The sequence below is a fragment of the Scyliorhinus canicula genome, chromosome 21 (genome assembly GCF_902713615.1).
Source record: "Scyliorhinus canicula chromosome 21, sScyCan1.1, whole genome shotgun sequence".
NCBI lineage: Eukaryota > Metazoa > Chordata > Chondrichthyes > Carcharhiniformes > Scyliorhinidae > Scyliorhinus > Scyliorhinus canicula.
In genome coordinates, this window is record NC_052166.1 from 10,583,396 (window position 1) to 10,608,522 (window position 25,127).

Below are 25,127 nucleotides of genomic sequence, written 5' to 3' on the forward strand. Positions count from 1 at the left end.
CATCACACACCCACCTCACACTAATACACACACCTCACACTAACACACACACACCACACACTAATACACACACACCTCACACTAATACACACACACACCTCACACTAATACACACACACTCAGTAATACTCACACACCTTACACTAATACACACACATCACACACCTCACACTAATACACACACCTCACACTAATACACACACATCACACACACCTCACACTAATACACACACCTCACACTAATACACACACACACACCTCACACTAATACACACACATCACACAAACACCTCACACTAATACACACACATCACACAAACACCTCACACTAATACACACACACCTCACACTAATACACACACATCACACAAACACCTCACACTAATACACACACACCTCACACTAATACACACACATCACAAACACCTCACTAATACACACACACCTCCATCATTGAAGATGGGGATATTTGTGGAGCCTCCTCCTCCAGTGAGTTTTTAATTGTCCACCACAATTCATGACTGGACGTGGCAGGACTACAGAGCTTAGACCTGATGTATTTTCTGTGGAATTGCTTAGTTCTGTCCATCAGTTGCTGCTTATGCTGTTTGCACACAGGTAGTCCCATGTTGTAGCTTCACCAGATTGTCATCACATTTTTACGTATGACTAGTGTTAACCCCGGCATGCTCCCCTGCCCTCTTCATTGAACCAGAGTTGATCCCCTGGCTTGGTGGTAGTGGTAGAATGGGGGATATGCTAGGCCAGGTTAGAGGTGGCGGTTGAGTACAATTCTAGATGCTCAGTCTTGCGTTGCTAGATCAATTCTGGATCTATCCCATTTAGCATGGTGGTAGTGTCAACCAACACGATGGAGGGTATCTTCAATGTGAAGACGGGACTTTGTCTCCACAAGGACTGTGTGGTGGGCAGTCTGACAGATACTACCACGGACAATTGCATCTGCAGCAGGCAGATTGGTGAGGATGAGGTCAAGTCTGTTTCTCCCTCTTGTTGGTTCCCTCACTTCCTGCTGCAGTCCCAGTCTAGCAGCTATGTCCGTTAGGTCCCGGTTAGTTTGGTCTGTGGTGGTACTACCGAGCCACTCTTGATGATGGACATTGAAATCCCGCTCCCAGAGTACATTCTGTGCCCTTGTCACCCTTAGTGCTTCCTCCGAGTGATGCTCAGCATGGAAGAGTACTGCTTCATCAGCTGGTGGTAGCCGGTATGTGGTAAACAGCAGGAGGTTTTCTTTCCCATGTTTAACCGGAAGCCACGAGACTTTATGGGGTCCAGAGTTGATGTTGAAGGCACCCAGAGAAACTCCCGAGTGTATAGCACTGTGGCCCCACCATTCCGCCGTCTGTCCTGCCGGTGAGACAGGACATACCCAGGAATCAGGATTATGGTGTCTGGGACATTGTCTGATTCTGTGAGTTTGGCTATGTCAGGCTGCTGCTTAACTAGTCTGTGAGAGAACTCTCCCACATTCCCCCAGATGTTAGTAAGGAGGACTTTGCAGGGTCAACAGGGCTGGGTTTGCCGTTGTAATTTACGGCTCCTGGGTCAATGCCAGGTGGCCCAGTTTCATTCCTTTTTTGTGTCCAGGTCAAACCCAGGTCCGCAGATCATTACCCTGGGTCTCTGGATTACTAGTCCAGTGAAAATACCACCACCCCACAGCATCGCCGATACACACACACACCCCTCATACACACATTAAGACACACACACAGACAGAGACACACACACAGACATACCAGCACACATACGTGTGCAAATATACAGAAATATATTAATACACACAACATACACAAACACCAACACACACACGGACAAACACACACACCCACACTCAGACAAACACGCGCGCACACATGGGCAAACAGACACACACACTAATACTCAGATAAGCACACGCATACACAGACGCTAATACACAAATGCGCACACAAATACACACACACATAACAAAACTAATACACACAAACACCCTAACACTATCTCTGATGGGGAAAGTCTCTCGATAAAAGAGAAGGACTTTGCCCACGGTCCCCTGTTTGGATGGCTCTCTCGGGCTCTCAGTACAGCATCAAGGTCTGTAATTGAACCCCGTTGATTCCCACATACCGAGTCTAGCCACTCACCATATTCCGGAACGTGACCATTCCCGCTGCGCAGCACCAGGCGGATGTTCTCCTGCTCTTGTTTAATCAAGTGTACAGCTCCAGAATGTGTCATTCCCTGTGTTCGTTCATCGTTAATTTCAACTATCTGGTCACCAATCTAAAATTAGAAAAGAAAATACTTCAGATCGGTTCATAAAGCCCACACCCCTCATTGTAACACTTTGATATACCCTACACCCCTCATTGTAACATTGATATATCCACACCCATAGAACATAGAACATAGAACGATACAGCGCAGTACAGGCCCTTCGGCCCTCGATGTTGCACCGACATGGAAAAAAACTAAAGGCCATCTAACCTACACTATGCCCTTATCATCCATATGCTTATCCAATAAACTTTTAAATGCCCTCAATGTTGGCGAGTTCACTACTGTTGCAGGTAGGGCATTCCCTCACAGTAACACTGATATACCCCACGCTCCTCACTGTAACACTCTGATATACCCCACGCTCCTCACTGTAACACTCTGATATACCCCACACCCTCACTGTAACACTCTGATATACCCCACACCCTCACTGTAACACTCTGATATATCCCACACCCCTCACTGTAACACTGATATACCCCACACCCTTCACTGTAACACTGATATATCCCACACCCTTCACTGTAACACTGATACACCCCACACCCCTCACTGTAGCACTCTGATATACCCCACACCTCTCACTGTAACACTCTGATATACCCCACACTGTAATACTTTGATATACCCCACACCCCTCACTGTAGACTCTGATATACCCCACACCCCTCACTGTAATACTTTGATATACCCCACACCCCTCCGTGTAACTCCATGATTGCTTCCTTACCCTGATCTTTCCACTTGTCATGGCTGGGCCCCCAACGATTAGCCCCATAATGTAGAGATCCATGTCGTATTCACAGCCACCACGAACACTGAATCCGAATCCTGTTGGGCTGCGTTTGAGATCCACTGTGTAAAGCTCAGAGCCCTTGCATGGGTGTGAGTGACAGAGAGAGAGAGACTGATGGTGAGTGAGAGAGAAGGATGGGCAGAGACGAAGGGAGAATAAGAAAACAATGAGAAATTAGCAGGACCTATAGTGGCAGCCCTTCCACCATCCCTCCCTCCTTGTAGTATTGCCTACTCACTGTAACATTCTGATATCCCCCAAACCCCTCACTGTAACATTAATATATCCCACAATCCTCACTGTGACACACCGAAATATCCCACACCACTCACTGTATCGTTACTATATCCCACACCCCTCACTGTAACATTAATATATCCCACATCCCTCACTGTAACATCAATATATCCCACACCCCTCACTGGGACACATTGATACATCCTACACTCCTCACTGTAACACTGATATATCCCACACCCCTCACTGTAATATTGATATATCCCACACCCTTCACTGTAACACGGATATATCCCACACCTTCAATGTAACACTGACATATCCCACACCCCTCACTGTAACACAGATATACCCCACACCCTCACTGTAACACCAATATATTTCACACCCCTCACTGTAACACAGATATACCCTACACCCTCACTGTAACACCAATATATTTCACACCCCTCACTGTAACACACTGATATACCCCACACCCCTCACTGTAACATGGATATATCCCACATCCCTCACTGTAACACCGATATAACCCACACCCCTCACTGTAACACAGATATACCCCACACCCTCACTGTAACACCGATATATTCCACACCCCTCACTGTAACGTTCTGATATATCCCACACCCCTCACTGTAACACTGATATATACCTACCCTTCACTGTCACACTCTGATACCCCACACCCCTCACTGTAACACTGATATATCCCAAATCCCTCACAGTAACACTCTGATATATCTCACAACCCTCACTGTAACACTCTGACATACCCCACACCCCTCACTGTAACACTCTGATATATCCCACACCCCTCACTGTAACACTCTGATATACCCCACACCCCTCACTGTAACACTCTGATATACCCCACACCCCTCACTGTAACACTGATATACCCCACACCCCTCACTGTAACACTCTGATATACCCCACACCCCTCACAGTAACACTGATATATCCCACAACCCTCACTGTAACACTGAAATATCCCGAAAACTTCACCATAACATGGTGATGTACCACAACTCCCCATTCCTTTCTACGTCCCCCACTCCTCTCTGCTCTCTCTCTCGCGTTTCTCTCTTGACACTATCCCTCACTCCCTTCTCCTCCCTTTCTCCTTACTTTATCCTCTGCTTCCATCGCCTGAGGAAGAGAGTGTTTGAAACTAGGATCTCAGGGCCGGAACCAAGGTCATGATCTATAGACCAGTCTTGATACCTGCCTTCCTATATAGCTCTTAGACGTGGGCTACCTCAAACCCCTGGAGAAGCAACAGTGGCACTTTGTTTGCAAGATCCAGCAAATCCACTGGCAGAATAGGCGCAATGAGTCTTCTCACTCACCCCAGCATCGAATTGTTGACCACGCTCTCAACCAGCTCCACTGGGTGGGCCATATCCTCCACGTACCTGACACGCGACTCCCAAAACACTCGCTCTACTCAGAGCTTCGACAAGGCAAGCGATCACCAGGAAGGCAGAGGAAACGAATAATAATAACAACAATCTTTATTGTCATAAGTAGGCAATGAAGTTACTGTGAAAAGCCACTTGTCGCCACATTCCGCCACCTGTTCGGGTACAGACTCTGTGCAGACAGACAGTGACCCAAGTCGGGAATCGAACCCAACATACCCCACTCCCTCACTGTAACACTCTGGCTTGGGTCACTGTCTGTGCGGAGTCTGCACGTTCTCCCCTTGTCTGCGTGGGTTCCCTCCGGGTGCTCCAGTTTCCTCCCACAAGTCCAGAAAGACGTGCTTGTTAAGTGAATTGGACATTCTGAATTCTTCCTCTGTGTACCCGAACAGGCGCCGGAATGTGGCAACTAGGGGATTTTCACAGTAACTGTTCTGCAGTGTTAATGTAAGCCTACTTGTGACAATAAAGATTATTATTACCATCGTCAAGAACAAATGAATCATAAACTCCCTCCATTTGACATCCATTCCCCTTACAATAAATGATGACATTCTCTGAGCTTTCCTAATTACTGGCTGTACCTGTACACCAGTCTTTTTGTGATTCATTTACTAGGACGCCCAGATCCCTCTGCCCCTCAGAGCTCTGCAATTTCTCGCCATTTAGATAATAAGCTTCTTTTTTGTTCTGCCAGAATTGACAATTATATTATACTCCATTTGTCAGAGTTTTTCCCCACTCAATGAACCAATCCTTATTCTTTTCGTAACCTCCTTATGTCCTCTTCACAATTTACATTCCTCCCTTGTTCTCTCCTCACACTATCCACCTCCATCACCTCCCCTCTCCTCACCCTGGCTTTGTCTTAGGTGGAGAAAGTTCTTACCTGATCAGGTTGATAGCTACTCAGCTTCAGTCTCGAGCTGTGAGGGGGAGGAAATAAACAATTATTGGAGTTAAAGTTGCATCTGTTAATGACTGTGCATCATATGGTGTCCTCCCAGTCCCCGGCCCCTCCTTACCCTGGCCACATTGGCTCAAGACATAGGAGCAAAAGTCGGCCATACGGCCCATCGAATCCACTCCGCGATTCCACTTTTCCTGCCCTGTCCCCATAAGCCTCGATTTCCTCAGTAATTAAAAATCCGGCTCTCTCAGCCTTTTTTAAAAAAGTTTTTATTGGGTTACATTTGCTAGTTACATTGCAGGGAACATTAAACAATAACATAGCGACCTTTACAATATGAGCGTAAAAAATATATGCCATGGGTGACGCAGCCGAACTTCAGCCGAGCAGGAGTCTCCGACGGACGATCAGGAGGACATAGGCTAGGTGCCCCTCTCCCTCTGAATAGTTTTGGCTGTTGCGAAACCCCAAAGACCGTCACCTGTAGGCACAGCTGCATCCTCACCCCCCACAATTCAGGACATGGCCTCAAAAAAGGCGGTCCAGTACCCGGTCAGTCTGGTGCAAGACCAGAACATGTAGGTATGCTTGGCACCGTTCACATTTGTCCTCCACCACCGGAAAGAACCCACTCATGCATATGCCTTGAACATATTTAATGACCCATCTTCTACCGCTCTCTGTGGTAAAGAATTCCACAGGTTCACTACCCTCTGACAGAAGAAATTCCTCTTCATCCCTGTCTCAAATGGGAGGCCCCATTAGAACAAAGGACAAAGAAAATTACAGCACAGGAACAGGCCCTTCGGGCCTCCCAGCCTGCGCCGATCCAGATCCTTTATCTAAACCTGTCTCCTATTTTCCAAGGTCTACTTCCCTCTGTTCCATTCATATACCCGTCTAGATGCCTCTTAAATGATGCTATCGTGCCCGCCTCTACCACCTCCGTTGGTAAAGCGTTCCAGGCACCCACCACCCTCTGCGTAAAAAACTTTCCACGCACATCTCCCTTAAACTTTCCCCCTCTCACCTTGAAATCGTGACCCCTTGTAACTGACACCCCCACTCTTGGAAAAAGCTCTCCATACCTCTCATAATTTTGTAGACCTCAATCAGGTCCCCCCTCAACCTCCGTCTTTCCAATGAAAACAATCCTAATCTACTCAACCTTTCTTCATAGCTAGCCCCCTCCATACCAGGCAACATCCTGCTGAACCTCCTCTGCTCCCTCTCCAAAGCATCCACATCCTTCTGTTAATGTGGCGACCAGAACTGCACGCAGTATTCCAAATGTGGCCGAACCAAAGTCCTATACAACTGTACCATGACCTGCTGACTCTTGTACTCAATAGCCTCTGGTCCTAGACTCGCCCACAAGAGAAAAAAAATCACTCAGCATTTACCCTCTCAAGCCTCCTGAGAATCCGATATCTCTCCATAACATCGCCTCTCAGTCTTCTGAACAATGAATACAGGTTCAACCGACTCAACCGCTCCTCATAAGAAAATCCCTCCGGGATCAACCTAGTGAACCTTCTTTGGGCTGCTTCCAATGCCAGTACATCTTTCCTCACATAAGGGGATCAAAACTGTTCACAATATTCCAGGTGTCGTCTAACAGGTGCCTTGTATAGTTTTAGCAAGACTTCCCTATTTTTATATTCCATTCTCTTTGAAATAAGACCAACATTCCATTTGCCTTTCCAATTACCTGCTGAAGTTGCAGGCTGGCTTTGTGTGACTTATCCAAGAGGACTCCCAAATCCCTCTGTGCTGCAGCTTACTGCAGTCTTTCTCCATTTGAATAATATTCAGCTCCTTTATTCTTCCTACCAAAGTGCATAACTTCACATTTTCCTACATTATATTCCATCTGCCAAGTTTTTGCTCACTCACCTAACCTGGCTATAACCCTCTGTAGACTCTGTGTTACCCTCACAACTTGCCTTCCCACCTATTTTTATGTCATTCGCAAACTTGGTAATAGTACATTCACTTCCCTCATCCAAGTCATTAATATGTACAGTAAATAATTGTGGCCCCAGCACTGATCCCTGTGGTACTCCACGAGTTACAAGTTGTTATCCTGCAAATGCCCTTCTTACCTCAACTCTGTCTTCTATCAGTTATGATGTGGAGATGCCGGCGTTGGACTGGGGTGAGCACTTCTATCAGTTAGCCAATCCTCTATCCGTGTTATTATATTACACCCAAAATCATGGGCTCTAATCTTATTAAGTTGTATTTTGTGTGGTACCTTATCGAACGCATTTTGGAAATCCAAGTACATTACATCTACTGGTTCCCCTTTATCTATCCTGCTCGTTACCACCTCAAAAGAATTCTAATAAAGATGTCAGGCTCGACTTCCCCTTCCATGAAGCCATGCTAACTCTGCTTGATTATTTCTAAACGCTCCTCTATTACATTGTAATGAACGCTAACATTTTCCCAATGACAGAAGTTAAGCTAACTGGCCTAAAGTTACCTGGTTTTTTTTGTCTGCCTCCCTTTTTGAGTAATGGTGTTATATTGGCAGTTTTCCAATCCTCTGGGACTTATCCAGCATTTAAGGAATAACAAAGAACAAATAACAGTACAGCACAGGAACAGGCCCTTTGGTCCTCTAAGCCTGTACCGGTCATGATACCAACTTTGCCAAAGGTTTCCTGACACAATATGTTGACAGGCCAACAAGAGGCGAGGCCACATTGGATTTGGTTTTGGGTAATGAACCAGGCCAGGTGTTAGATCTGGAGGTAGGTGAGCACTTTGGAAACAGTGACCACAATTCGGTGACCTTTACGTTAGTGATGGAAAGGGATAAGTATACCCCGCAGGGCAAGAGTTATAGCTGGGGGAAGGGCAATTATGATGCCATTAGACATGACTTAGGATGTGTAGGTTGGAGAAGTAGGCTGCAAGGGTTGGGCACACTGGATATGTGGAGCTTGTTCAAGGAACAGCTATTGCGTGTTCTTGATAAGTATGTACCAGTCAGGCAGGGAGGAAGGGGTAGAGCGAGGGAACCGTGGTTTACCAAAGAAGTGGAATCTCTTGTTAAGAGGAAGAAGGAGGCCTATGTGAAGATGAGGCGTGAAGTTTCAGTTGGGGCGCTTGATAGTTACAAGGAAGCGAGGAAGGATCTAAAGAGAGAGCTAAGACGAGCAAGGAGGGGACATGAAAAGTCTTTGGCAGGTAGGATCAAGGAAAAACCAAAAGCTTTCTATAGGTATGTCAGGAATAAAAGAATGACTAGGGTAAGAGTAGGGCCAGTCAAGGACAGTGGTGGGAAGTTGTGTGTGGAGGCTGAGGAGATAAGCAAGATACTAAATTAATACTTTTTGTCAGTATTCACTCAGGAAAAAGATAATGTTGTGGAGGAGAATGCTGAGACCCAGGCTATTAGAATAGATGGCATTGAGGTGCGTAGGGAAGAAGTGTTGGCAATTCTGGACAAGGTGAAAATAGATAAGTCCCCGGGGCCTGATGGGATTTATCCTAGGATTCTCTGGGAAGCCAGGGAAGAGATTGCTGAGCCTTTGGCTTTGATTTTTATGTCATCATTGGCTACAGGAATAGTGCCAGAGGACTGGAGGATAGCAAATGTGGTCCCTTTGTTCAAGAAGGGGAGTAGAGATAACCCCGGTAACTATAGGCCGGTGAGCCTAACGTCTGTGGTGGGTAAAGTCTTGGAGAGGATTATAAAAGATACGATTTATAATCATCTAGATAGGAATAATATGATTAGGGATAGTCAGCATGGTTTTGTGAAGGGTAGGTCATGCCTCACAAACCTTATCGAGTTCTTTGAGAAGGTGACTGAACAGGTAGACGAGGGTAGAGCAGTTGATGTGGTGTATATGGATTTCAGTAAAGCGTTTGATAAGGTTCCCCATGGTCGGCTATTGCAGAAAATACGGAGGCTGGGGATTGAGGGTGATTTAGAGATGTGGATCAGAAATTGGCTAGTTGAAAGAAGACAGAGGGTGGTGGTTGATGGCAAATGTTCAGAATGGAGTTCAGTTACGAGTGGCGTACCACAAGGATCTGTTCTGGGGCCGTTGCTGTTTGTCATTTTTATAAATGACCTAGAGGAGGGCACAGAAGGTTGGGTGAGTAAATTTGCAGACGACATTAAAGTCGGTGGAGTTGTAGACAGTGTGGAAGGATGTTGCAGGTTACAGAGGGACATAGATAAGCTGCAGAGCTGGGCTGAGAGGTGGCAAATGGAGTTTAATGTAGAGAAGTGTGAGGTGATTCACTTTGGAAAGAATAACAGGAATGTGGAATATTTGGCTAATGGTAAAATTCTTGGCAGTGTGGATCTCTGTGTCCATGTACATAGATCCCTGAAAGTTGCCACCCATGTTGATAGGGTTGTGAAGAAGGCCTATGATGTGTTGGCCTTTATTGGTAGAGGGATTGAGTTCCGGAGCCATGAGGTCATGTTGCAGCTGTACAAAACTCTGGTACGGCCGCATTTGGAGTATTGCGTACAGTTCTGGTCGCCTCATTATAGGAAGGACGTGGAAGCTTTGGAACGAGTGCAGAGGAGATTTACCAGGATGTTGCCTGGTATGGAGGGAAAATCTTATGAGGAAAGGCTGATGGACTTGAGGTTGTTTTCGTTAGAGAGAAGAAGGTTAAGAGGTGACTTAATAGAGGCATACAAAATGATCAGAGGGTTAGATAGGGTGGACAGCGAGAGCCTTCTCCCGCGGATGGAGGTGGCTAGCACGAGGGGACATAGCTTTAAATTGAGGGGTAATAGATATAGGACAGAGGTCAGAGGTAGCTTTTTACACAAAGAGTGGTGAGGCCGTGGAATGCCCTACCTGCAACAGTAGTGAACTCGCCAACATTGAGGGCATTTAAAAGTTTATTGGATAAGCATATGGATGATAATGGCATAGTGTAGGTTAGATGGCCTTTAGTTTTTGACTTCCCATGTCGGTGCAACATCGTGGGCCGAAGGGCCTGTACTGCGCTGTATCGTTCTATGTTCTATGTTCTAAAACCCTCAGCACTTCCTAGTGCTGTATCCCTCTGTACCTATCCTATCCATGTGTTTGTCAAGATGCCTTTTGAATGCCGTTAATGTATCTGCTTCCACAACCTCCCCTGGCAACACATTCCAGGCACTCACACCCTCTGCGTAAAAAAAATTGACTTACTCATCTCCTCTAAACTTTGTCCCACGGACCTTAAACCTATGCCCCCTGCTGACTGACCGCTCCATCCTGGGAAAGAGTGCCTGCCCATCCACTCATGCCCTTCATAATCTTGTTGACCTCTATCAGGTCACCCCACCCCCCCCAATGAAAACAGTTCAAATCTATTTAGCCTCTCCACATAGCTTAGCCTCTCCCCAGAACTAACACTCTCCAGACCAGGCAACATCGTGGTAAACCTCCTCTGCACCCTCTCCAAAGCCTCCACATCCTTCTGGAAGTGTGGCAACCAGAATTGTGTGCAATATTCCAAGTACGGCCTTACCAAGGTTCTTTGCAATTGTAGCATGACTTGTCAGTTTTTAATACTCGATGCCCCGTCCAATGAAGGCAAGCATTTCGTATGCTTCCTTGAGGGTTTTGACTGTCCCACCCTTCTAAACTGTATAAAAGTCTCCTTTTCCTTTTTGACAAGGTTCACAATATCCCTTGTTATCCAAGGCTCCCTAAACTTCCCATACTTATCTTCATTCTCTCAGGAACGTGACTTTCCTGAATCCTAATCAATTGTCAACATAGAACATACAGTGCAGAAGGAGGTCATTCAGCCCATCAAGTCTGTACCAACCCACTTAAGCCCTCACTTCCACCCTATCCCCATAACCCAATAACCCCTCCTAACCTTTTTGGACACTAAGGGCAATTTAGCATGGCCAATCCACCTAACCTGCACATCTTTGGACTGTGGGAGGAAACTGGAGCACCCGGAGGAAACCCACGCACACACGGGGAGAACGTGCAGACTCTACACAGACAGTGACCCCGCGGGGAATCGAACCTGGGACCCTGGCGCTGTGAAGCCACAGTGCTATCCACTTGCGCTACCGTGCTGCCCTAAACTGTCGCTTGAAAGACTGATGTTGATTTACCTTCCAACAGCCGAACCCAATCCAAATTCTTCAATTCCTGTCTAATGTTACCGTAATTTGTCTTTCCCCAGTTTAGCACCTTTCCGCGAGGGTTACCCTCATCCCTGTGCAAAGGTACCCTAGAATTTACGGAATTGTGGTCACTTCTCCCACAGTGTTCCCCTACTGAAACCTCAACCACTTGTCCAGGCTCATTCCCCAAAGCCAGATCCAGTACTGCCCCTTCCCTGGTTGGACTATCTACACATTGCATCAAGATCGACTCATCCAACCACACCCGCATATTCTGGTCTTGCCCCAGACTTGATGGGTACTGGACAGCCTTCTTTGAGACAATGTCCGAAGTGGTGGGGAAGAGGGTGGAGCCATGCCCGAAAGAGGCGGTCTTTGGGTATCAGACCAGCCAGATCTATTTATGGGAGGAGGGCTGATGCCCTTGCCTCCCTGATCGCCCGCCGTAGAATCCTGTTCGGCTGGCGGTCAGCAGTACTACCCAAAGCTGCAGACTAGCTGTCCGACCTCTCAGAATCTCTCCAAATGGAGAAAATCAAATTCGCCATCCGAGGGTCAGACGACGGCTTCCACGACCCTGCCATGGCAATCTCTGCAAGACGTGCCAGATCATCGACATGGGTACCACCATTACACATGAGAACACCAACCACCAGGTACGCGGTACATACTCGTGCGATTCGGCCAACATTGTCTATCTCATACGCTGCAGGAAAGGATGTCCCGAAGTGTGGTACATTGGCGAGACCATGCAGACGCTGCGACAACGGATGAACGGACATCATGCGACAATCGCCAGGCAGGAATGTTCCTTCCAGTCAGGGAACACTTCAGCAGTCAAGGTGCATTCAACCTCTGATCTTCGTGTAAGCGTGCTCCGAGGTGGCCTTCAGGATGTGCGACAATGCAGAATCGCCAAGCAGAAATTGATATCCAAGTTCCGCACACGAGTACGGCCTCAACCAGGACCTTGGATTCATGTCGCATTACATTCAGTCCCCACCATCTGGCCTGGGCTTACAAAATCCTACCAACTGTCCTGGCTTGAGACAATTCACACCTCTTTAACCTTGATTATCCCTCTCTCCAGTTGCTGGTCTGGACCTGTGGACTTAATTACCTGCAAAGACTCACATTCAAAGTATTATCTTGCATCATTGACTGTCTATATATGAGTTTGTGGACCCACCTCTTCATTCACCTGAGGAAGGAGCTGTGCTGCAAAAGCTAGTGATTCCAAAGAAACCCGTTGGACTTTAACTTGGTGTTGTAAGACTTCTTGCTGAATTTAATTTTCTTGGTTAACCATGGTCTACCTACCTAGAATCCTTCTTCCTCTCTGAGATATATTTTTGTTGTGCATCATGATTTAAATTCAGGAATCTCTGCCATTGCTGATCAACCATCTGTTCTGCTAAACTGCTTTCCCAGTCCACTCCAACCAACTCACCTGAAGAAGGAGCTGCGCTCCTAAAGCTAACCTGTTGGACTTTAGCCTGGTGTTGTAAGATTTCTTACTGTGCCCACCCCAGTCCAACACCGGCATCTCCACATCATGACCACCTCCCCAGGCAGCGTGTTCCACATATTTACCACCCTCTGTGTAAAAAAAATTGCCTCCCACATCGGTTCTAAACTTTTCCCGGTGCACTTTAAAGCTATGTCCCCTAGTACTTGACTCTCCTCCCCTAGGAAAGAGCATCTGACTATCCACTCTGTCCATGCCACTCATAATCCTGTAGACATCTATCAGGTCGCCTTTCAACCTCCGTCGTTCCAGTGAGAACAGACCGAGTTTATCTAACCTCTCCTCATAGCTAATGCCTTCTGTACCAGGCAACATCCTGGTAAATCTCTTCTGCACCCTCTCTAAAGCCTCCACATCCTTCTGGTAGTGTGGCGATCAGAATTGTACACAACATTCCAAATGAGGCCTAACTAAGGTCCTGTACAGCTGCACCATGACTTCCCAATTTCTATACTCCATGTACACATTACCAGATCCAAATTAACCCTGGTTGGATCCACAACATTTTGTTTGAGGAAACTGTCCCAAATACACTTAATGAATTCGTTCTCATGGCCACCTCTGCCAATTTGATTTTCTCAATCCACATGAAGATTAAAGTCACCCATGATTAATGACCTGCCTTTTTTACATGCTTTTATGCTGCTGTTTTTCCTTAATGTTTGTACACTCTGCCCCTTCCTGTCGCTCTCTGGGTATTAATGCCTAAATAGCTGCCTTGCAATGCTGCCACCTCCTTTTGTTTTGTAAGCTCTCCGGACCCCACCACCCCACCAATTTAGTTTAAAGCCCTCTTTACTTCCCTGGTTAGCGCTTCACAAAAACACTGCTCTCAGCACGGTTCAGATGTAGGCCGTCCCCAGCAGTACAGCCCCTGCATTCCCCAGTACAGATGCCAGTGCCCCACGAACCGAAACACACTTCACCCGCACCAGCCTTTGAGTATTCATCCGTTTCATTTTATGTATCCGCTGCCAACTTGCAGGTGGCTCAGTTAATAATCGAGAGATTATAACCTTGGGAGGTCCTGTTGTTTAATTTGGTGCCGAGCTCCTCATACCGACTCCGCAGAACCTCTTTCCTGTTCTGGCTATGCCGTTGGTACCAATATGCAGAGCACGGTAACAGGATCCTCTGCCACCAACCCCCCCCCCCCCCCTGCCAACCATCTGGACTCTCGATCCTAGCAACAGAGAACAGTCTCAAATCCCCTCAATCTACTGTCGCTGACTGCCACTACATTCTTATGTGTTCCTCCCACTTGAATGACTTCCTGTAGCATGGTGCCTTGGTTCAGTCAGCTCATCCACCGTACAGCTCCTACCTCTCATCCAAACACGCTGAAAGATACTCAAACCTGTTCGACAATTGCAGAGGCTGGTTGTGTTATATAATTTGGAATAGCACAAGCTGCCACTTGATGCAGTTTTGAGTAAAAGATGCTCCAGACTTTGAAGTGAGTTCAATGTGTTTTATTGAACTATTAGCACAGTTCTCAATGAGTTTGACTCTCTGCTATCTAAATGTAGTAACACAGTCCAACTGAACCAGCCTTGCTCGAAGCCACGTGCTGGGGTGTGATGCTGAGGATACGCCCTGTCTCACTCTGTAGATGTTGGTCTGTGGAAAGAAGCGGGGTGTGAGTGCCTCATCCCTGTTATAGTGAGATACCACCCCTGAGTGTCCTGACTGCTCATTGGGCATGTCCTATTCGATGTGTTCATTAGCTGCATGTTTGTGTATCATGACTGTTAGGTGGATTGGCCATGATAAATTGCCTTAAGTGTCCAAATTTGCCCTTAGTGTTGGGTGGGGTTACTGGGTTATGGGGATAGGGTGGAGGTGTTGACCTTGGGTAGGGTGCTCTCTCCAAGAGCCGGTGCAGACTCGATGGGCCGAATGGCCTCTTCTGCATTGTAAATTCTATGATAATCTATGAAGGTTGACACTCCTGCCCTCTGGGTCTCCTTACCTGCCTCAGTTGCAGTCACACCCTCCTGTCCCTGACCACATTCAGACCCCACATTTCACAGGCCACATTGCGAGTAACTCTAATCCCACACAGCACGGGACTCACAGGGAGTAACTCAGACCCCACACAGTATACGCCTCACTGGGAGTAACATGGGGCTGACACAGCTCAGGCCTCACTGGGAGTAACATGGGGCTGACACAGCTCAGGCCTCACTGGGAGTAACCCGGGGCTGACACAGCTCAGGCCTCACTGGGAGAAACATGGGGCTGACACAGCTCAGGCCTCACTGGGAGTAACCCGGGGCTCACTTATCTCAGGCCTCACTGGGAGTACCATGGGGCTGACACAGCTCATGCCTCACTGGGAGTAACATGGGGCTGGCACAGCTCAGGCCTTACTGGGAGTAACCCGGGGCTGACACAGCTCAGGCCTCACTGGGAGTACCATGGGGCTGACACAGCTCATGCCTCACTGGGAGTAACATGGGGCTGGCACAGCTCAGGCCTTACTGGGAGTAACCCGGGGCTGACACAGCTCAGGCCTCACTGGGAGTAACATGGGGCTGGCACAGCTCAGGCCTTACTGGGAGTAACCCGGGGCTGACACAGCTCAGGCCTCACTGGGAGTAACATGGGGCTGACACAGCTCAGGCCTCACTGGGAGTAACCCGGGGCTCAGATATCTCAGACCTCACTGGGAGTGACCCGGGGCTGACACAGCTCAGGCCTTACTGGGAGTAACCCGGGGCTCACACAACTCAGGCCTCACTGGGAGTAACCCGGGGCTGACACAGCTCAGGCCTCACTGGGAGTAACGGGAGTCTGACACATCTCAGGCCTTACTGGGAGTAACCCGGGGCTCACACAATTCAGGCCTCACCGGGAGTAACCCGGGGCTCACTTATCTCAGGCCTCACTGGGAGTACCATGGGGCTGACACAGCTCATGCCTCACTGGGAGTAACATGGGGCTGGCACAGCTCAGGCCTTACTGGGAGTAACCCGGGGCTGACACAGCTCAGGCCTCACTGGGAGTACCATGGGGCTGACACAGCTCATGCCTCACTGGGAGTAACATGGGGCTGGCACAGCTCAGGCCTTACTGGGAGTAACCCGGGGCTGACACAGCTCAGGCCTCACTGGGAGTAACATGGGGCTGACACAGCTCAGGCCTTACTGGGAGTAACCCGGGGCTGACACAGCTCAGGCCTCACTGGGAGTAACATGGGGCTGACACAGCTCAGGCCTCACTGGGAGTAACCCGGGGCTCAGATATCTCAGACCTCACTGGGAGTGACCCGGGGCTGACACAGCTCAGGCCTTACTGGGAGTAACCCGGGGCTCACACAACTCAGGCCTCACTGGGAGTAACCCGGGGCTGACACAGCTCAGGCCTCACTGGGAGTAACGGGAGTCTGACACATCTCAGGCCTTACTGGGAGTAACCCGGGGCTCACACAATTCAGGCCTCACCGGGAGTAACCCGGGGCTGACACAGCTCAGGCCTCACTGGGAGTAACGGGAGTCTGTCACATCTCAGGCCTCACCGGGGTAACCCGGGGCTCACACAGCTCAGGCCTCACTGGGAGTAACATAGGGCTGACAGCTCAGGCCTCACTGGGAGTAACCCGGGGCTGACACAGCTCAGGCCTCACTGGGAGTAACCCAGGGCTGACACAGCTCAGGCCTCACTGGGAGTAACGGGAATCTGACACATCTCAGGCCTCACCGGGGTAACCCGGGGCTCACACAGCTCAGGCCTCACTGGGAGTAACATAGGGCTGACAGCTCAGGCCTCACTGGGAGTAACCCGGGGCTGACACAGCTCAGGCCTCACTGGGAGTAACCCGGGTCTGACACAGCTCAGGCCTCCCTGGGAGTAATGGAAGTCTGACACATCTCAGGCCTCACTGGGGTAACCCGGGGCTCACACAGCTCAGGCCTCACTGGGAGTAACCCGGGGCTGACACAGCTCATGCCTCACTGGGAGTAACATAGGGCTGACAGCTCAGGCCTCACTGGGAGTAACCCGGGGCTGACACAGCTCAGGCCTCACTGGGAGTAACCCGGGTCTGACACAGCTCAGGCCTCCCTGGGAGTAATGGAAGTCTGACACATCTCAGGCCTCACTGGGGTAACCCGCGGCTCACACAGCTCAGGCCTCACTGGGAGTAACCCGGGGCTGACACAGCTCAGGCCTCACTGGGAGTAACCCGGGTCTCACAGCTCAGGCTTCACTGGAAGTAACTAGAGATCCATATAGCTCAGGCCTCACTGGGAATAACTCGGGACTCACAACATAGATGCCACTGCGAGTAACTCGGAATGCACGGAACACAGGGCTCAATAGGAGTAACTCGGGATTCATACAGCGTACCTCACTGTGAGTAACTCAGGGCCCACACAGCACAGGCTTCGTTAGGAGTTAATTGGGGCCCACACAACTAAGGCTTCATTGGAGTCACTCGGACCCCACACAGCACAGGCCTCACTGGGAGTAACTCGGACCCACACAGCACAGGCCTCACTGGGAGTAACTCGGACCCACACAGCACAGGCCTGCTTGGGAGTAGCTTGGGGCCCCTCGCTTACTTACCAGAGTAGACCCCAACAATGGCTAGGATAATGGATAGAAATCAGAGCATTTTATTTAAATTTTGTAAGAGTGTGAGGAAAGGAAATTTCGGTCCAGGAATGATTTCACACAAAATATGGATGTGGTATATTAAAACAAACTTTATTACTAACACGGTATTAAAATCTTTAACGTCACGCAAGAAAAATAACTTACAATTACCCCTTAAACAATGCTAATCAATACAATGACCCAATAACCCTTAACTGCTATCTTTACTGCAACTCAAACAATAAAATCATCTCAGTCCCAATCCACTTTTAAATACAGTTAGGCCCCACACAAGGTGCAGCAAGAGACTGTTTGAAAAGGTAGACCTGAACCCTGTGAGAACAATGCAGAATCTCTGACTGTATTTCTTCAGAAAAACCTCTCAGCTTATCTTCCAGTCACAAACTAAAACCGAAGCTCAACACCTGACTGCTTCAGTCCCTGGCTCCTTCCATTGTCTACATCATCTTGCTAAACTGAACAGCGTCTCTAATTGACCACTCCTCAGGAAACCCTGTTAATATAAACAAAATGCATCAGCCCAAACTTTTACAATGCTTTAATTGTACTTCTGGCTCCCAAAAAGCCAAGCTAGCTTTCAAACCAGGATTTTAAAAAAAACACCACTGCAGCAGTCACACACTAACCCAGGCTTTTAACCCTTACTCAACCAAAGAAATATAATACAATATATCTGAAACTCCGACAAAATTACAGCTCACAGCACAGCCACAGAGTGGCAGCACGGTAGCATGGTGGTTAGCATAAATGCTTCACAGCTCCAGGGTCCCAGGTTCGATTCCCGGCTGGGTCACTGTCTGTGCGGAGTCTGCACGTCCTCCCCGTGTGTGCGTGGGTTTCCTCCGGGTGCTCCGGTTTCCTCCCACAGTCCAAAGATGTGCGGGTTAGGTGGATTGGCCATGCTAAATTGCCCGTAGTGTCCTAAAAAGTAAGGTTAAGGGGGGGTTGTTGGGTTACGGGTATAGGGTGGATACGTGGGTTTGAGTAGGGTGATCATTGCTCGGCACAACATCGAGGGCCGAAGGGCCTGTTCTGTGCTGTACTGTTCTATGTTCTATGTTCTAGACCTAATTGGGAGTAACTCGGGGTCCCGACAGCAGAGGCCTCACTGAGAGTAACTCGGGGTCCCGACAGCACAGACCTAATTGGGAGTAACTCGGGGTCCCGACAGCACAGACGCAATTGGGAGTAACCCGGGACACCGACAGCACAGACGCAATTGGGAGTAACCCGGGACCCCAACAGCACAGACATAATTGGGAGTAACCCGGGACCCCGACAGCACAGACCCAATTGGGAGTAACCCGGGGCCCCTAAATCAGAGACCTCACTGGGAGTAACCCGGGGCCCTGACAGCAGAGGCCTCACTGAGAGTAACCCGGGGCCCTGACAGCAGAGGCCTCACTGAGAGTAACCTGGGGCCCCGACAGCACAGACCCAATTGGGAGTAACCCGGCGCCCCGACAGCAGAGGCCTCACTGAGAGTAACCCGGGATCCCTCACTGAGAGTAACCTGGGGTTCCGACAGCACAGACCCACTTGGGAGTAACCCGGGGCCCTGACAGCAGAGGCCTCACTGAGAGTAACCCGGGGCCCTGACAGCAGAGGCCTCACTGGGAGTAACCCGGGGTCCTGACAGCAGAGGCCTCACTGAGAGTAACCCGGGGTCCCGACAGCAGAGGCCTCACTGAGAGTAACTCGGGGTCCTGACAGCAGAGGCCTCACTGAGAGTAACCCGGGGCCCCGACAGCAGAGGCCTCACTGAGAGTAACGGGGCCCCGACAGCAGAGGCCTCACTGAGAGTAACTCGGGGTCCCGACAGCAGAGGCCTCACTGAGAGTAACCCGGGGCCCCGACAGCAGAGGCCTCACTGAGAGTAACTCGGGGTCCTGACAGCAGAGGCCTCACTGGGAGTAACCCGGGGTCCCAATAGCAGAGGCCTCACTGAGAGTAACCCGGGGCCCCGACAGCAGAGGCCTCACTGAGAGTAACCCGGGGTCCTGACAGCAGAGGCCTCACTGAGAGTAACCCGGGGCCCCAACAGCACAGACACAATTGGGAGTAACCCGGGGCCCTAACAGCAGAGGCCTCACTGAGAGTAACCCAGGGCCCCGACAGCAGAGGATCACTGAGAGTAACCCGGGGCCCTGACAGCAGAGGCCTCACTGAGAGTAACCCGGGGCCCCAACAGCAGAGGCTTCACTGAGAGTAACCCGGGGCCCCGACAGCAGAGGCCTCACTGAGTGTAACCCGGGGCCCTGACAGCAGAGGCCTCACTGGGAGTAACCCGGGACCCCGGCAGCACAGACCCAATTGGGAGTAACCCGGGACCCTGACAGCAGAGGCCTCACTGAGAGTAACCCTGGGGCCCTGACAGCAGAGGTCTCACTGAGAGTAACCCGGGGCCCCGACAGCAGAGGTCTCACTGAGAGTAACCCGGGACCCCGGCAGCACAGACCTCACTGAGAGTAACTCGGGGCCCCGACAGCAGAGGCCTCACTGAGAGTAAACCGGGACCCCGACAGCACAGACCCAATTGGGAGTAACCCGGGGCCCGACAGCAGAGGCCACACTGAGAGTAACCCGGGGCCCTGACGGCAGAGGCCTCACTGAGAGTAACCCGGGGCCCTGACAGCAGAGTCCTCATTGGGAGTAACTCGGGGTCCCGACAGCAGAGGTCTCACTGAGAGTAACCCGGGGCCCCGACAGCACAGACCCAATTGGGAGTAATCCGGGGTCCTGACAGCAGAGGCCTCACTGGGAGCAACTTGTGTCTCACAGGCCTTTGTAAATATTCAGTACTGGGCGGCACAGTAGCACAGTGGTTCACACTGCTGCCTCACGGCGCTGAGGACCTGGGTTTGATCCCTGCCCCGTGTGGAGTTTGCATATTCATTCATTTCATTCTCCCCGTAACTACGTGGGTCTCACCTCCACAACCCAAAGATGTGCAGGGTAGGTGGATTGGCCGAGCTAACTTGCCCCTTAATTGGAAAAAAATAATTGGTTCCACTAAATTTTTTTAAAAAAGTAAATACTCAGTACTGAGCATCGCAAGGCAAGCATTTCTCCCTTCAGCCAGTGCAACAGCCATTTCCCATCTCCACTGTTGGGGCTGTCTCCACTCCGGCAGGCAATGGCTGGGACTCTGACCAATTTCCCATCTCCACTGTTGGGACTGTCTCCACTCCGGCAGGCAATGGCTGGGACTCTGACCACTTGGTTGCTCATGTGGCCAGAGTGGCCACACATTCGGAGCCTCTGACTGGATTGATGGCCCAGTCAGCTACACTTCACCAAGTCAGAATGCTCCAAGTCATTTTGCAGCCACTGAAGACGCCATTGTACATTACTCACTCACACTGCAGTCCCTGTTGTCATGTGGAAACTGCATCCAGTTTTACGCACTGCCATATCCCCAAAACAAGACTGGATCAAAGAGCAGTTAGATAAGTGACTAGTATAGAGGAGTCCATTCGGCCAATCACACCTGTGCTGTTCTTCTAAAGTGCAACCTAATTAATCGCACTCCTCCTGACCCAAAGCCCTTCACCATCCAGTATTTATCCAAAGGTCCCTCCTTTTGAAAGTTCCTGTTGAATCTGCTTCCAACCCACTTTGGGCATCGCAGTCCAGGTAACCAAATATCCGTTCCCACCTCCCCCTCTGGCTCTCTTAACGATTCTCTTCAATCGATGTCCCTCCGGTTACCCATCCTCCTATGACTAACATTCATTCAGAACAAATCCACCTCGTGATCTGAGGAACTTGCACAACATGAACGACACCTACCTCACTCCAGGAATGTCCCGTGATGCCGAGAGGCTCAGAGATCTTCGGTCCCCCTCCCGTGAATCGGATTTGCCAGAGGTTCCTGTTGGAATTCACAGTAAGGCATTAGTAATCAGTCACCCGGCCAGCTTCACTGACTGGGGTTAGAACCACAACACAACCTCACACAGTGTAGAGGGAGCTTCACTCTGTCCCTGTCCTGGGAGTGTATCTAACCCTGTGCTCTACCTGTCCTGGGAGTGTTTGATGGGGACAGTGTAGAGGGAGCTTTACTCTGTATCTAACCCTGTCCTGGGAGTGTTTGATGGGGATAGTGTAGAGGGAGCTTTACTCTGTATCTAACCCCGTGCTATCCCTGTCCTGGGAGTGTTTGATGGGACAGTGTAGAGGGAGCTTTACTCTGTATCTAACCCCTTGCTATATCTGTCCTGGGAGTGTTTGATGGGGGCAGTGTAGCGGGAGCTTTACTCTGTATCTAACCCCGTGTTGTACCTGTCCTGGGAGTGTTTGATGGGGGACAGTGTAGAGGGAGATTTACTCTGTATCTAACCCTGTGCTGTACCTGTCCTGGGAGTGTTTGATGGGGCAGTGTAGAGGGAGCTTTACTCTGTATCTATCCCCGTGTTGTACCTGTCCTGGGAGTGTTTGATGGGGGCAGTGTAGAGGGAGCTTTACTCTGTATCTAACCCCGTGCTGTACCTGTCCTGGGAGTGTTTGATGGGGACAGTGTAGAGGCAGCTTTACTCTGTATCTAACCCCGTGCTGTACCTGTCCTGGGAGTGTTTGATGGGGACAGTGTAGAGGCAGCTTTACTCTGTATCTAATCCTGTCCTGGGAGTGTTTGATGGGGATAGTGTAGAGGGAGATTTACTCTGTATCTATCCCCATGCTGTACCTGCCCTGGGAGTGTTTGATGGGGACAGTGTAGAGGCAGCTTTACTCTGTATCTAACCCCGTGCTGTACCTGTCCTGGGAGTGTTTGATGGGGGCAGTGTAGAGGGAGCTTTACTCTGTATCTAACCCCGTGTTGTACCTGTCCTGGGAATGTTTGATGGGGACAGTGTGGAGGGAACTTTACTCTGTATCTAACCCTGTGCTGTATCTTGTGTGGGGCCTACTCTAGATGGAGGAAACAGGCTTCCACAGATTCACCCCCTGTCCCTTCTCAGTGGGTAGTCCAGAACACTTGAATCATCATCAGGATAAGGAGCAGCCAATTTGAATTGGGATGAAAATGTCTTCACTCAGAGCTGTCCATGACCATATTGGAGATGGGTGAGACAGGCCAGTTGAATGGTGGAGCAGGCTCGGGGCTCAATGGCCCATTCCTGCTACTGTTTTTAATGATCTTGTTTATAATCACTTCTGAGCCATGGGTTCTGATTAATCCTGAGTCTCAGACATGTTTCTCCATTTAGAACATAGAACATACAGTGCAGAAGGAGGCCATTCGGCCCATCGAGTTTGCACCGACCCACTTAAGCGCTCACTTCCACCCTATCCCCGTAACTCAGTAACCCCTCCTCCCCTTTTTGGACACTAAGGGCAATTTTTCATGGCCAATCCACCTAACCCGCACGTCTTTGAACTGTGGGAGGAAACCGGAGCACCCGGAGGAAACCCACGCACACACGGGGAGAACATGCAGACTCCGCACAGACAGTAACCCAGCAGGGAATCGAACCTGGGACTCTGGCGCTGTGAAGCCACAGTGCTATCCACTTGTGCTACCCAAAGTGCAAATGTCTCCACATTATATGGTGCGGCAGGATGGCACAGTGGTTAGCACTGCTGCTTCACAGCTCCAGAGACTCAGGTTCAATTCCAGCCTTGGGTGACTGTCTGTGCAGAGTCTGCACGTTCTCCCATCTCTGCGTGGGTTTCCTCCGGGTGCTCCAGTTTCCTCCCGCAGTCCAAAGACGTGCAGGTTAGATTAATTGGCCATGATAAATTGCCCTTAGTGTTCAAAAGATTAGGTGAGGGTATAGGGTGGTGGAGTGGGCCTAGGTGGGGTGCTCCTGCAGAGGGTCAGTGAAGAATCAATGGGCCGAATGGACTGCTTCTGAACTGTAGGGATTCTGTGATATATGGAACAGATCATGCTGCTCAGTCGTCCCGATATTTCTGTCCCTGTTTGTCTGTTGCTGGTGGAGAAAGTTCTAGATTTCCACTCCCATCAGTGCTTCCCGATGTTGCCGAGGAACGGCCTGGCTTCAATTTTAACATCCGGCCCCCTTGTTCTGGACTCCTCGCACCCCCCCACCCAAGCCCCCAATCCGCATCGGAACCCCCACCACCCCATTCCACCTCCCCATTTAGAGAACATAGTTTGTCTCGAGTCCTCCAATCATCTGACACCCCCCTTGAGCAGACCCCCCCCCCCCCTCTCCAATCTTTGAGACACGAGGAAATCAGAGAGAAGTTGTTCTCAGGATTCTTTCAGGGCTGCCACTGTTCTGGGAAATCCGCACTGAACCCAAAACTGACGTACCCTCCTGAAGCGGACTCCAGGGAGTACGGGGGATAGTTGTGGGTGGGTGGGGAGGAATAACGCAGAGGTCATGACAGCTGAAGTGAAGCATATTTTCCAGTACATTCCAGTCCAACCTTGACAGGTTGTTTGAATTATTAATGCCAGGTCCCATGCACTGGGTCTCAAGGTCACAGGGTCAGCGCTCTGTCAGGGGCTGGGTCTCACGCACCGTTACATTCCCGAGTGCTGAACTGTGATCTCCAGCTGCTGCCACCTTTGTCCTTGACTGGTTGAGATCGTCCATCGGGCATCGGCCTGCGATCTACCACCTGAGAGGCCTCATGACGCGCTGGGAGGCTGCTGTTGCCTGGGTGACTGCCCTTCAGAGGTATGAAGGCACTGGCTGAGTGAGGAGATCACACACACAGTGTTAATAAACCCTATACACCCTGGGGAAACAAAACACACACACACACATGCACACACAGACGCACACACACACACAGACGCACACACAAGCATACACACAGTGTTAATAAACCCTATACACCCTGGGGCAACAAAACACACACACACACGCACACACACAGACGCACACACACAGACGCACACACACAGACGCACACACACACACAGACGCACACACAAGCATACACACAGTGTTAATAAACCCTATACACCCTGGGGCAACAAAACACACACACACACACACACACACGCACACACACAGACGCACACACACAGACGCACACAGTGTTAATAAACCCTATCCACCCTGGGGCAAAACACACACACACAGTGTTAATAAACACTGCACCCTGGGGGTACAGTGAGTCTCATATATATATATTATATATATACACTTTGACACACTGTTAATAAACCCTGCCACACCGGGGGTACACAGATTCTCTGTACAAACCACACACGCAGCATTAACACT

The 25,127-nt window shown here is 49.8% G+C and overlaps 1 protein-coding gene across 1 annotated transcript in view; it reads right to left on the reverse strand.

Moving 5' to 3' along the window:
* LOC119955922 (membrane-associated guanylate kinase, WW and PDZ domain-containing protein 1-like) overlaps positions 1-25,127 on the reverse strand; it is a 150,633-nt gene that overhangs the window by 31,138 nt on the left and 94,368 nt on the right. Inside the window, exons 9-13 of the mRNA XM_038782579.1 lie at positions 24,414-24,587; positions 21,712-21,793; positions 5,636-5,672; positions 3,017-3,193; positions 2,151-2,289 (exon numbers count right to left, since the gene is read on the reverse strand). Of these exons, the coding sequence (XP_038638507.1) occupies positions 2,151-2,289; positions 3,017-3,193; positions 5,636-5,672; positions 21,712-21,793; positions 24,414-24,587 (609 nt within the window). The remainder of the gene's footprint in view (positions 1-2,150; positions 2,290-3,016; positions 3,194-5,635; positions 5,673-21,711; positions 21,794-24,413; positions 24,588-25,127) is intronic.